The sequence below is a fragment of the Monodelphis domestica genome, chromosome 2 (assembly GCF_027887165.1).
Source record: "Monodelphis domestica isolate mMonDom1 chromosome 2, mMonDom1.pri, whole genome shotgun sequence".
Taxonomy (NCBI): domain Eukaryota; kingdom Metazoa; phylum Chordata; class Mammalia; order Didelphimorphia; family Didelphidae; genus Monodelphis; species Monodelphis domestica.
This window is the reverse complement of record NC_077228.1, coordinates 267,249,782-267,264,127: the sequence shown is the minus strand read 5'-3', so window position 1 is coordinate 267,264,127 and position 14,346 is coordinate 267,249,782. Positions and strand designations below refer to the sequence as shown.

Below are 14,346 nucleotides of genomic sequence, written 5' to 3'. Positions count from 1 at the left end.
ATATAATTGATCAACTCTGGTCTGGTCCCAGTTGCCTAGAGAAGCTTGAGTTATAGTTCCCTTATATGATCTCACAGTTACCATTCCTGCCATTTCTATCACTGGGTTTAACTTCCAGGGGTACCCTGAATTCCTTGAGATATAGTGAAAACGTCACTAGATTTTGGAGTCAGAAGACTTGGGCTTGGATTTTTTTTTTTTTAAGTCTTTCACTTGTAGCCTGTGTGATCTTGAGCAAGTCACTTGAGGTGATTGGTACCTTAGAGATCATCTAGGCCACCCACTTCATTTTACAGAAGACACCACTGAAGCAGAAAGAAGTGAAGAGTCTTACTCAAGATTACATAGGGGAGTAGCTGAGAGGCACTGAATTTCTCCCTTTGGGTTTCAGGTCATTCTATTTTACTATTACCATCACTCCCTTCCCCCCACTAGAGGTCTCTATGGCTCTGGGCCCTTGGAAGTCTTATCCTTTACCCAATTCACTCTTATTTTTATGACCTGAAATACATTCTTTACCTAATTTTATTTTTTATTTGTAATTTTATAACATAATTATTTAAAGATCTGATAAAAAATAAACACAATTTCTACTAAAGAAAAAGAAAGGTCTAATAGCTTCTATATCTGTTTCAGCTACACAATGGGAAGAACCTCCACGGACCACTGAAAGCCCTAAGCCCCGCCTGGGGGAGCTGACAGTGACAGAAGTGACTCAGAATTCCCTGCGTCTCCTCTGGACCATCCTTGAGGGGAAGTTTGACTCTTTTGTGGTCCAGTACAAAGACAAAGATGGACAATCCCAAGTGGTGCCTGTCGAGGTGGGCCAGAATGAAGTTACCATCTCTGACCTGCAGCCTTCCAGGAAATACAAGATGAATCTCTATGGGCTTCAGGGCAAACAACGGGTGGGCCCCATTTCTGTGATCGCCACAACAGGTAGGTGAAAATGGCCCAGACACCTTCTTACACACCCCTGCTTCCACTCATTTCCATTCTTATTTCTTAATCCTCACCATCTCTCCCTTTCACAGCTGCCTTTTTAGTCTCCTTTATCTCTTTAGCTAGATAGGGCAATGGCCAGAGTGCTGGGCCTGGAGTCAGGAAGACATCTTCTTGCGTTCAAATTTGGCCTTGGATACTTACTAACTGTGGGACTTTGGGGAAGTCACAACTCTGCTGGACTCAGTTTCCTCATCTGTAAAATGAGCAGGAGAAGGAGATGGCAAACTACTTCAGTATCTTTGCCAACAAAACTTCAAATGGGATCATGAAATGTCAAACACGACTGAAAAAGACTAAACAGCAACATCTCTTTCAGTCCTCTGCCCTGCTGCCCCCTCCCAGGGACTGGATCAAAGCAGAGAATCTCTTATCTTTCAGGAAAAGTAAATCCAACCTTCCTAGTCATCTTGTCTAGCCAGCTATCTCCAGGCTGAATGACTACTCCTTCAAAGCAGATGGAGAGGAGCCTCTCTTCCCAAATCAGTTCTTTCTTCTATCTAACCTAAATCCTACTTGAAACCAACTTGGTACATTTCCTTGTGATTTAATGCATCTGGTTCCTGCATTCCTTTTTGTGATCTTCTTAGGCTTGGGAGTATTTAAGACACCCCCTGTTTTTGCCCTTTCATTTGGGGTCAAATGATCCATGTTTCTTTAATCTCTTTAAAGACATAACCAGCCTCTCTTTTTCATTGTCCTCTGGCCTTCTTCCACATTCTTCCCCCCTTCCAAATTGGCCCCTACTGTTTCATGTCTTCCTCTTGGCTTTCCTCTCCCTAATGGCCATTCTTCTCTCTTGAGCTGATTCATCCTCCCCATCTCCCACCCCATCTTAGGAAAATTTAATTTTTTCTTTGGTGAGAGACCAGTAGTATCTTTTAAACCTTCTATTCAGAGTGCAACCATTTTCTCTTTCTTTTCTTGTTCCAGGCTCATTACCTGTAGAGCCCCATTTAGGAGAGGTGACAGTAACAGATGTGACCCCTGACTCCCTGCGCCTCTCCTGGACTGTCACTGAGGGAGAGTTTGACTCCTTTGAGATTCAGTACAATGACAGGAATGGGCAACCACAGATGATAACCACAGAGGGCAATCAGGATGAGGTTACTATACCTGACCTGGAGCACTCCCAGAAGTACAAGTTCTTTCTCTTTGGCATCAAAGATGGCAAACGCCATGGGCCCATCTCTGTCAATGCAAAGACTAGTAAGTGAGAGACCCTGGCCCTTACCACACTGCTTCTCCGCTCTTCTTCCCTGCTCCTTTCTCTGTTCCTCCTTTGCAGTTGCACTTCTCTTTTCTGTTGTTGCTACAACATCTGTCACCTCTTCCTTCCCTCTACTTTTTCTTTTCTTCTAAGACAATGATTTCCAAACTTTTTGGTCTTGGGACCACTTTAGACTCTTAAGTTGAGGTCCACGAAGAGCTTTTGCTTATGTGGATTATATCTACCAATATTCATATTTGAAATTTAAATGGATAAAATTTAAAAGTCTCTATTAATTCAGGAAAATTTATTTTCAAGAAAAAACTTATTTAATGTTAACCTAACATTTTAAAAGGATAGCATAATATATTAATAGTATAGTAAAACATATGCTGTACTATTTATATAATTAGTATAGTATAGTAAATATAGTATCGTATGATTAATATAGTATAGTATCATGAATAGTATAGAAAATATAGTATAATATAATTAATATTACATATAATCAGTATAGTAGTAAATATAGTATAATTAATATAATATAGTATTATATAATTAGTATAGTAAATATAGTATAATTAACATAGTATGTTATATAATTAATCTAGTATGGAATATAGCATAGTATAATATAATTTAGTAATAGTATATTATTTTATAGAATTCATATAGTATAACTAATATAGCACAGTATATTATAGTATCATATAATTAGTATAATAAATTCAGTATAGTATAATTAATATAGTATAATAGAACATTATATAATTAATATAGTATAGCATATTTGTTGTTGTTCAGTTGTGTCTGACTCTTTGTGACCCTGTGTGGACTGTATTGTTCTTGGAGTTTTCTTGGCAAAGATATTGGAGTGGTTTACCATTTTCTTTCAGTGCATTAAGGCAAACAGAGGTTAAGTGACTTGTAAGTGTCTCAGGTCAGATTTGAACTCAGGTCTTCCTGACTGTAGGCTGGTGCTCTATCCACTGTGTCACCTAGCTGCCTCCTATAATGTAATATATTATTATTATTTTTTAATAGTATTTTATTTGATCATTTCCATGCATTTTTCATCAAAGACAAAGATCATTTTCTTTTCCTCCCTCCCACCCCCGTGGCCGACGCGTGATTCCACTGGTATCATATGTGTTCTTGACTCGAACCCATTGCCATGTTGTTAGTATTTGCATCAGAGTGTTCATTCAGAGTCTTTCCTCTGTAATGTCCCCTCAGCCATTGTAGTCAGGCAGTTGCTTTTCCTCGGTGTTTCTACTCCCTCAGTTTGTCCTTTGCTTATGGATAGTGTTTTTTATATTATTGAATAATTAGTATAGTGTAGTAAATATAGTATAGTATAGTATGGTATGGCACAGCTTCAAAAGCCAAGAGGATATTACACAATATGTGTGACTTGGCTTCCCCCAGCCCTTTCTGGAAGGTGATCCTGCTGGACCATCCGGCATAGAGCTGAGGAGGAAGGTTCTTGGTCTGCTGAAGCTGGGGGTCTTTGGTGGAGCCATCACGGCCCCCCACCATTTCCTTGACTTTCCTTTTGAGTCATCAGCCCCATCTCAAGCTGCTTGTTGGCCACCCCCTACCTCCACCCCCACAACTCCCTGCCTCCCTCCTCCTCCCTCCCACAGGGCCTTGGAAACTGGGAACCAAAAGAAATGGAGGGCTTGCTGCCCAGTCCAGCCCAGGCCAGATGTCTCCCCTTTCCTGGGGCTCTGGCCAGGCCCTCCCCCAGCCCCTGGGGGCTCTCCATCGCCAGAAAAAACTCAACAACAACAATGCCGTCAGCGCCCTCGGTATCCAGCGAGGCAACCCGCCAGCGCTTTCCCAGGCCCCAAGACTCCTCGTGAGAGGCCACACCTGATCCATTTCCCTCGGTGCCCCCTTCCTTCCTGCAGCCCTCCCCCCTTCCCCTGCACACCACCAATTAAACTCCCTGGGCATCCTCCTGAGTCAGTGCAGCGGCACCCCCCCCCCTGGTCTGCACCATGTCTCCTGGCCCAGGGTCCCCGCCCCCCCCAGCTCTAAGATCAACTCCTGTCTCCTCTCCCTAGCAGCGGCTCTCTTTCAGGGATTCCTGGTCCTCTCTTTCAGCTGTTCTCTGTACCCTGGGTATTCGGAAGGTAGGAGCCCAGGCAAAGGAAAATGGGGAAGGAGGGCAGAGCCTGGGGCAGGGAGGAAAGAGACAAATACTGAGCACACCTGGAGGGGGGAAAGAAGGAGCTCACCCCCTGCCATCCCTGCCAACCTGCCAGAAGTCCCGCTATGGAGCTGGGCTCTACCTGATGGGATCAATGTCTGACTGCAAAAACCTGCTGGCTATAGGAGTTTTGACACTGGAGAGAAGCTGGAGAGTCTTCTTGTCCAGCTGATAACTTTCAGAGCAAATGACACCCCATCTGTCTGCTCAGTGGAAGGGTCATCCTTTTTAGGCCTTTGAGACAATTAGGTGATACAATGGTGAAATCACCAGTCCAGAAGCCAGGAATACCTGAGTTCAAAACCAGCTCAAATAATAGCCATGTGACCCTTGGCAAGTTAGTTAACCTCTGTGTACTTCAGTTTTCTCATCTGTAAAATGGGATAATTATTGCACCTACTTCCTAGGATGGTTGTGAGGATAAACTGAGATAATACCAGTAAAGCATCACATAAAATATTGTTTGTTTGCATTTTGTTATTTTATTAAATTTCCACATGAGTTTAACAAAGTTATATAATCCAAAATGTTTCCTTCCCTTCTTCCCTCCCCCTTCCAGAGCTGGCAAATAATTCAATCTGGATTATACAATACCTAGTTAGTCTATGTTTTTCTGACCCAGGAAAGGAAATTATTTGGATGGATGTCCTTTTAGAAGAACTATAGAGCTCTCTATCAGTTTTCAAAAATGATTCCTACCATGAACAGCCTATTCTTCTTTTAGACTGTCCTTGAGGGTCAGTCTTCCTCCTTTCTGGAGGAAAGATGGGGATAGACAGTTTCACCTGGTACCTGACATGGGATGGGATGGTTTCATATTGATGCCCAATGCTGGTACTACTTTTGAGTGGAAGCATTTGAGCTTCTCCTATGACATCTGCCTGGATGCCTTAGCCTAGGGCTTTCTCTTTTTTCCCCTTTCTCACTCACCCTTTCCTTTGGCCCCTTGACTACAGACACTTTCCCCAAAGTCTTTTGCACTAATTCCAGGCAACATATTGGCCTCCAGTCTCTCCCTCTCCTATATTCTTAAGTCACCCAGCACTCCGGAGTCAACTCAGCCTCCTTTGTCTCTTTCTCGTTCTCAGGAACCCCAACTCAACGCCCTTTGAAGCCTCGCTTTGGGGAGAATCTGACAGTGGTGTCTGTGACTAGGGATTCTGTACACTTATCATGGACCATCCAGCAGGGCTCCTTTGACTCCTTTGTGGTCCAATACAAAGACAAAGATGGGCAGCTTCAGGCGGTGCCTGTGGAAGGGGACCAGAATGAAGTTGTGGTTTCTGGCCTGGAGCCTTCTCGTGAATACAAGATGCTCCTGTATGGATTCCACTTGGGAAAGCAGCTGGGACCCATCTCAGCTATTGTTATGACAGGTGACCAGGCATCATTAAGGCTGCTAGCATGTCCTGCCCCATTTCTTCTGACATGCATTCTATATCTCAGTGTATATACCTCAGTCTAGCCTCAACAATAAATAAGGCATCATCCCAGACTTCTTCAAGGAACTTTTTAATAAAATGGGTGATGTCAGACATGCACACAAATAACCAAATGTAGAACAGGATGCTCTAAGTGCAAAAGAGAATTTGTGGGACAGAGAGGTCACTTCTGGTTATGGTTATCAAGGGATGGGGTGTTCATGGATGAGGAAACATTTGAACAGATTTTGAAGGATGGACAGGATTTCAATGAAATGAAACAGGGAAAGGCATTTGGGACATTGAGAATGATGTGAAGACTCAGGATGTTTTCAAAGGATGACAAATGTTCCTGTGTAGCCCAAGTATGGGGTGAGGAGATATATAGAGAAAGATAGTTTGGATCAAGATTCCAGAGAATCTTGGATGCCAAACTAGGGGAGTTTGGACTTCAGACACTTGAGTTTCTTTTCTCACACATCAAATGTTTCCACTTCCCTGCTTTTATATAGAGAAGCAGGGAGGAGTTGGGGCAGGGCAGGGGAGCCCTTTAACAGGAGTTCAGAGGAATCTCAAAGGAGTGTAGATTTTAGAACTTGAAGGATATCTAATATAAGCCCTTCCCCTCTTCTCCAATTTATCAAGAAAGAAATTGAGGTGATAGAGGCAAGATTTGAACCTAGGTCCTCTGACTTGTATTCCCCTCTTATAGGATACCAGCTCTACTATTAGCTATGCGTCCTTAGTCAAATCACTTAAACTCTCATGGCTAAATAAAGGAATTGAACTAGATCATCTCTCAAGTTCTTTTTTTGTCCTCTGGAGATGTTCTTTCCCCAAGGCTTCAGGTAGCATCTTGTCTTATAATTCTCTAATGCACTTAACATGTAATATTGTATATCTAATCCATGTTGGTCTTATAGCCCTACTAGATGGTAAATTCCCACTTGATAAATAAATCCCTAGAATATCTACACTAGTGAGTCCTTATCTGTCACCAGTTTTTCCAAGTGAGTGAGAGTTGTCATAGGAATAGACTCAATTTCTTTGCAAACTGTGGTTAAGTTCAGAAAAGGAACAGACCCAACTTTTTTGTCAAATGCAATTTTCTCCTTATATCTGTCCTAGCACCACCAGAAGAAGAAACTCCAGTCCCCACATCCCCAGCCACTGAAGAGCTACCCCGCCTGGAAGAGCTAATGGTGACAGATGCCACCTCAGACTCTCTTCACCTCTCTTGGACTGTTCCAGAAGGCCAGTTTGAATCCTTCATGATCCAATATAAGAATGGGGATGGACAGCCTAAAGTTGTACGTGTCAAGGGTGATAAAAACATGGTCATCATCTCTGGCCTGGAGCCAGATCATAAATACAAGCTGAATCTTTATGGTTTCCATGATGGACAACGTGTGGGCCCCATCTCCATCACTGGTGTCACTGGTGAGTAAAAGCAAAAAGGTCTTGAGAGGTATGTCTCTGAGCTAACCTAGGCCTTTCTTTCTTTGTCACTGAACTCATTCCTTACTTGGTCTAGCCCTTTGGGATCTAGTTTTCAGTTCCCCTTACTTTCATTTGATGCCTTGAGTTCTACCAATCTTGGTAATCAAATAGATCTCTGGGGAAATGGGCTTTTTGCTGAGCTTTTGATTTTTAATTATTCACTTTGGAGGTCTTGGATACTATTATTGTTTTTCAGTCATTTCCGTCTTGTCTGACTCTTTATGACTACATTTGGGGTTTCTTTGGTAAAGATACTGGAATGGTTTGCTATTTCCTTCTCCAGCTCATTTTACAGATGATGAAACCGAGGCAAAGAGGGTTAAGTGACTTGCCCCGGGGTCATAAATCTAGTAAGTTTCTGGATCAGGATTTGAACCCAGGTCTTCTGACTCCAGACCCAGTGGAGCCACTAGCCACTAGCCATTGTGCCACCTACCTGCCCCATCCTGGATATTACCAAATATCCATTGATTAAAAAAAAAAAAACCAATGTCAAAGGATAGCTAGGTAGCACTGTTGATAGAATGCCAAGCCTGGAGTCAGGAGGATCTGGGTTCAAATGTGGCCACAGATACTTCCTAGCTGTGTGATCCCGGGCAAGTCACTTAACCCCAATTGCCAAGGCATTGCTACTATTCTTCCTTAGAATCAATTCTAAGACAGAAGGTAAGGGTTTTTAAAAAAAAAGTTTCTCAGATACTGAATGAATAGGACATATCAGCATAAAATCTCCCTAAATCTCATGCTATGACTGATTATAGTATCTAAATCTCTAGTGATAGGCTGGAAAAATTCCATTTTGGTAAGTGTTCCTGCAAAAGCATTTGATCTCTGTGGGAACCAATGAACTCTAATTGCCACAAAGAGAAACAGAATCATGGGGCACCAGAATACAGTGATAACAGTGCACCGGACCAACGGTTCCCTCTTTCTTCTTTCTTTGCCCTCATGAAAGACCTGCCATTCTAACCATTCAGTGGTCATAGAGTGAGCTGCAGAAATGAAGCTAAAACTCCCAGGTGACCATGTGGCAGATGCAGGGTCAGACTGAAGGCACAGTTTTCTGATGCTTAAAGTTGCCTCTTGTGATATGAAAGGCATGGGTTCCACAGGACTAAAAGCAATTGAGAAAATTGGAACCCACCCTGTCTAGGTTCTGAACTTAGACTAGGGGATGAGGCAAAACATTGCTCAGAATTGTTTAGAAACAGGAAGTCTATACCATCATCCCAGCCCTGCCTCCAGAATTTCTCCTTTCTGTCAAATGACCCTTTTAAGGTAATCAAAATACTATAGTTGCATAGTTTATGAGGCACACTCAGAATGAAAGGAAAACTTGTTAATTCTTCCACAGGGAGTCCTTTGTTCAACCATTTCCTCAAATTCTTCTCCTCTGTGCAGGCAGGGTGTGGTTCTTAACTGCATTTAGCCATAGATCATGGAACAAGAATAAAAGGTGAGGGAGGGGCATGTGTGTGTCTGGGGTACAGCTCTGGACCTCAGAGTATGAACAAGAAAGGTTGGGGAAGCATAGGGAGAGGAGTCACTCTCGGCCTCTGGTTTTTAGAGAGCTGAAGGTCTAGGACGAGGGGCTTAACTCTATTCCTGTTTCCACACTCTTCTCCTGTACTGGTTGCTTCTACAACCCTAGTCTCCCCCAACCCCCTGATCTCAGGTACCTCAGATAAAGGCTTGAGCTATATAGTAGTTGGCAGTCCAAGAGACCAGCTCCTACCATCTGCCACACTCACCTAACACGTAGAAAGACTTAGTTTGATCACAGTAATTGTTCTCTGCTTCTTGAATGGTCAGTAGGAAGTCTCTCTCAAAGGTAAAGGAAATAGGGAATCAATCCCATCACATTCCTATACCTCATAATTCCATTCCCCCCCATGAGAATTTTGGCTCCCTTGGCTCCCACAGAAATACAATGCTATTGCAGAAACACTCACTTCACTCTACGATCCCTAGAGAGATGAATATCTCTGTGAAAGACACCAAGTCCCTAGAGATAATACTATCCCTAAACTGGTCGTTATGTGTCTCGTCATCTCAGCGTTACACGAAGGAGTGAAAGAGATCCCAGCTCCCACAGTGCCAGCCACTGAGGCTCCTGAACCCACAGACAAGCCCCAGCTTGGGGAGCTGACAGTGACAGGGGCCACCCAGGATTCCCTGCAGCTGTCCTGGACCATCCCCCAGGGAGGCTTTGACTCCTTCACAATCCAGTACAAAGACAAGGACGGGAGACCCCAGATCGTACGTGTTGGAGGAGACCAGAATGAGGTCACTGTCTCCGACCTGGAGCCTGACCACAGATACAAGATGAATCTCTATGGTTACCACGATGGCCAGCGTGTGGGCCCAGTCTCTGTCACTGGTGTAACAGGTGAGTCAAAGACAGTAGAATTGTCAAGAGTGAGCCTCAGAAAAATAGTGATTCTCTTTTCTACACGACATTAACTCTGAATAGATCTTGGGCTCTCATTCATTGTGTTCAGTGTATGCTTTGTCCTTATTACCTGTGCCCATAGAAAACAAGCCAATCAATCAATGAATCAGTAAACATTTATTGAGGACCTACTTTATGCTTGACACTTTTTTGCTTTGAGGTTAAACACCAAGCTCAGGGAAAGTTATATTTTGCATTGACCCAAGAGCAGAGCTGAGTGCAGACAAGGGTGCTGGGAAATAAATACTTAAATCTTGAATATTTAAGTACTGAACTGGGTAAACATGTTGTAGAACCACTTGAAAGATTTTTCTAATCTTTAACTCCAATTGACCTTAAAATCCAAAAATATCAGGTAGCTAGGTGGCTCAATGGATAGAGAGCCAGGTCTGAAAGCAGGAGGTGTCCTGGGTTCAAATCTAGACACAAATACTTCCTAACTGTATGACCCTGATCAAATTATTTAATTCCCCATAGCCTAGTGCTTACCCCTCTTCTGCCTTAGTATTGCCTCTAATATGGAAGGTAAGGGTTAAAAAAATTCAATGAATATTCTTCTTTATTTCTTATTCTGGGGTAGTTGGGTTCTCAGTATTTCAAGCAACCTAAAGAAAAGAGGGAGTGTCCAGGGTAAACTGTTCCTTTCTCTCAAAGTCAGTTCCAGTTTCTTTCTCTATTTCTTTATCAGTCACTATGGAGAAGACGCCGCCTCACGAGTTCCTTAAACCTCCTTTTAAACCTCACCTGGGAGAACTGACAGTAATAGGTTCAACTCCAGTGTCCCTGCACCTCTCTTGGAGTGTCCCAGAGGGTCAGTTTGACTCCTTCATGATCCAGTACAAGAATGGGGATGGACAGCCTAATGTGAAACGTATTAGAGGTGATCAGAATGAGGTCATCATCTCTGGCCTGGAGTCTGATCACAAATACAAGATGAATCTCTATGGTTTCCATAACAAGGAGCGCATAGGCCCTGTCTCTGCTATTGGAGTAACAGGTGGGTAAGGAGTGAGGAGGGTAGATATTTGGTTGTGGTTCTGGACCAGGTTTTGCGTGTTGGGGGAAACCTAAGACTTTCTCCTTAGCCTGGGTCATTGTCTCAATGTCTCTACACTTTCTTTCTCTAAGCTTCCTGTTCTTTGGGGCCACAAATTCACTTGCTACTTCTCTCTAAGGACTGGAATTCTTCCAATCTGCTTGGATTTCAAGTGGAGATGATATTCTGACCTGAGGCAGGAAGGAAAGAAAGGAAGGGTGCATCTCAAAGAGGTTATAAAAGGGTCTTCAGAGCTGTGGAATTTTGGATCCCTGGTGTTAATGAGTTCTCAAGAATTGAGTCCATAAATCATAGAGGCTGGTCCCATGTACTTGAGGCTTATGTGTATCACTACATTAAAAAAACAATACTTCATTGATGCTTCTTTTTTTCTGTCAATTACTGTCAATACCTATCTCCCTAATCAAGCCTTCTACTCTAACAAAGAAATACAGTTAAGCAAAAAATGCTGATACATATGTCTCATTCCTTACCTGTAGTTGACCACCTCTCTACCAAGAGGAGAAAAGTCTCATCACTCAGTGCATCATCAGTTTACACAGTGGGTAGGATGTTAGAACAAGAGTCAAGAAGATCTGGATTGAAATTCTGCTTCAAATACTAGCTGTGTGTCTACTAGCTGTGTGTCTAAACCTCTGTTTGCCCCAGTTTCCACATTTGTGAAATGAGGATTATAACAGCACTTGTTTCCCAGGGTTGTTGTGAAAATAAAATGAGATAATATTTATAAAGTTCTTTATATTTGTTAGAGTACTGTGTAAGTGTTAGCTAACTATTATTATTAGTCCTCTGGAATCAGGATTGTTAAGAGTTTTTAGAATTGAATTTTAAAAATATTTTGAGCATTTTTTCCTTAACATTATTGTGGCCATTATGTGTATTGTTCTATTGGTTCTTACTTCAGGAGAAAAAAATTAACTTAATTTTGAACAGATCGAGCATAAATTATTTATGAGACATCTAGTTTGAAATATCTAATAAGTAATTGGAGATATATAGCTAAATAGTTCAGGAGATTCTGGATAGATAGATAGATAGATAGATAGATAGATAGATAGATAGAGTAGATAGACAGACAGATAGATAGATAGAGATGGATAGATGGATAGATAGATAGACTTGGGAATCAGCTGAATTGAGATGATAATTAAAGTCATAGTAATTAATGAAGTCTCCAGGTTCCCTCAGTTCATTCAATTTTTCTGAATTTCCCACATTATTTCCTCTGGTACAGTAATATTGCATTACATTCACATATCACAATCTGTTCAGTCCATATTAATGTCTTCTTAAGTATCTCTTGCTTGTGGGATCCAAGGTGTAGCATTAAATATGTTTATGTCAATGTATCTTCTTAGAACAGGAAGTCCCAGGATCCCCTCTTAAGCAGAAATGTTGACTAGGGAGTGTTTAAGGTACATTCACATTCTTTGTATCTCCTTTATGTCAGCCCCCAAAAGAAATGAAGAAACGACCCCAACTTCCACTGAACCCCCTCCTAATCCCCGTCTGGGAGAACTGAAGGTAACAGATGCCACCTCGGATTCCTTGAACCTCTCTTGGACTGTCCCTGAGGGCCAATTTGATTCCTTCATAATCCAGTTCAAGAACAGAGATGGACAGCCTAGAGCAGTGCATGTTGAAGGACATAAGGACACAGTCATCATCTCTGGCCTGGAGCCCAGTCACGTGTACAAGATGAATCTTTATGGTTTTCATGATAGACAGCGTGTGGGTCCAATCTCTACTATTGGTGTAACAGGTCAGTGCAGTGGGGGCTAAGAACCCCCATAGTGGGAGTTTCCCTCCCCCTAGTGTTTGATGCCACTTCTCTATTTATAGAGCATGGTTTTTCTCATCACTTAAAAAAAAAAAACAAACTCTTAGATCCCATCTTGGCAAGTATTGGTTCCAAGGCAGAAAGGCAGTAAGGACTAGGCAACTGGGGTTGCCTGACTTATCCAAGGTCACACAGATAGGAAGTGTCCAAGACCAGATTTGGACCCAGAAACTTCTTGTCTATAGGTCTGGTTCTCTGTCCAGTGAGCCACCTAGCTGACCCTCTCATTTCTTTTTTCTTTTTTTTTAAACCCTTACCTTCTGTCTTAGAATCAATACTATGTATTGGTTCCAAGATAGAAGAGCGAGTGATAAGGGCTAGGCAATTGGGAATTAAGGGACTTGTCCAGAATTACACAGCTAGGAAGTGTCTGAGGCCAGATTTGAACCCAGGACCTCCTGTCTCTAGGCCTGGCTCTCAATCCATTGAGCCATCCAGCTGCCCCCTCTCATTTCTTTTTGAGACACCAAGTTCCTCTAGTACAAGAGATATTGTGAAAGTAGAAATGAGATTTAACAACTAACTGGATGTGTGGGATAAGGAAGAATAAGTCAACAATAACATAAAGATTGTTGACTGAGAAGATTGGGGATAGCCATGACAGAAATAGGGGAGTTCCCAAGAAAAGGAGGTTTGGGGTAAAGATAATGAGTTTAGTTTTGTACATAGTGAGCATAAATTGTTCATGAGACATATAGTTTGGAATATCTGATAGGTAATTGGAGATATGTTCAGGAGATTCTGTAGAGAGAGAGATAGATAGACAGACAGACAGACAGACAGACAGGTAGGTAGGTAAATAGATTTGGGAGTCAGTTGCATAGGGATGATAATTAAAGTCATGGGAATTAATGAGGTCTCCAAGTGAAAGAGTATAGAGACAATAGAAGAGTGTATAGAACAGAGCACTCTGTACATGCACAGTTAGGGAAGATATGAAAAATGAATCAGTCAGTGGTGACCAAGAAGGAGCAGGCAGTCAGGCAGGAAAATCAAAAGAAATCAGGTTCAGAAAAATTGAGAAGGGAAAGTCTCTAGGAGGAGAGAAAGGTCAACCATGTCAAATGCTAGGGAGGCTGAGAAAGATGAGTCTAAGAAAAATTGGATTTATCAAGTGATCATTGCTAACTGGGAAAAGAAACATTTCAAATGAGTGATGAGTTAAAAAAGCTAGATTTTGAAAAACTGAGGAGGGAGTGTTGTTCTTGTTCAGGCATTTCGGTCATGTTCAACTTTGTGACCCCAGTTGGAGTTTTCTTGGCGTAGATAATGGAGTGGTTTGCCATTTCCTTCTAAAGCTCATTTTACAGAGGGGAGCTAGGGCAAACAGAATTAAGCAACTTGCCCAGGCTCACACAGCTAGGAAATGTCTGAAACCAGATTTGAACTCAGGAAGTTCAGACCCAACCCTGTATCCACTTTTTCACCTAATTGCCCTTCAGGAGTTAGTGAGAAGAGAAGAAACAAGTGAATTGCTTTTATTAGGAAATTTTGAAAAAGAAGTATAAATAGATTTGATATAAAAAGGTATAAGAAGAAAGATAAATAGAATGGGAACTCAGAGGAATGATATAGCCTATTGAGGGTTTGGTTTGGTTTTTTCATTTTTTTTAGGGTGCAGGAGACATTGTAGACCATAAGGACGGGAC

At 42.1% G+C, this 14,346-nt stretch overlaps 1 protein-coding gene across 9 annotated transcripts in view; it reads left to right on the top strand.

Annotated features, from left to right (window-relative positions):
* Nucleotides 1–14,346, top strand: part of TNXB (tenascin XB) — a 79,101-nt gene that overhangs the window by 26,366 nt on the left and 38,389 nt on the right. For 5 of the 9 annotated variants that reach the window (XM_056817924.1, XM_056817923.1, XM_056817922.1 and 2 more), the window contains 7 exons: nucleotides 637–939; nucleotides 1,936–2,211; nucleotides 5,516–5,803; nucleotides 6,977–7,288; nucleotides 9,405–9,737; nucleotides 10,489–10,797; nucleotides 12,308–12,619. In XM_056817924.1, the coding sequence (XP_056673902.1) occupies nucleotides 637–939; nucleotides 1,936–2,211; nucleotides 5,516–5,803; nucleotides 6,977–7,288; nucleotides 9,405–9,737; nucleotides 10,489–10,797; nucleotides 12,308–12,619 (2,133 nt within the window). The remainder of the gene's footprint in view (nucleotides 1–636; nucleotides 940–1,935; nucleotides 2,212–5,515; nucleotides 5,804–6,976; nucleotides 7,289–9,404; nucleotides 9,738–10,488; nucleotides 10,798–12,307; nucleotides 12,620–14,346) is intronic. The other 4 variants (XM_056817926.1, XM_056817925.1, XM_056817928.1 and 1 more) reach the window with 2 other exon arrangements.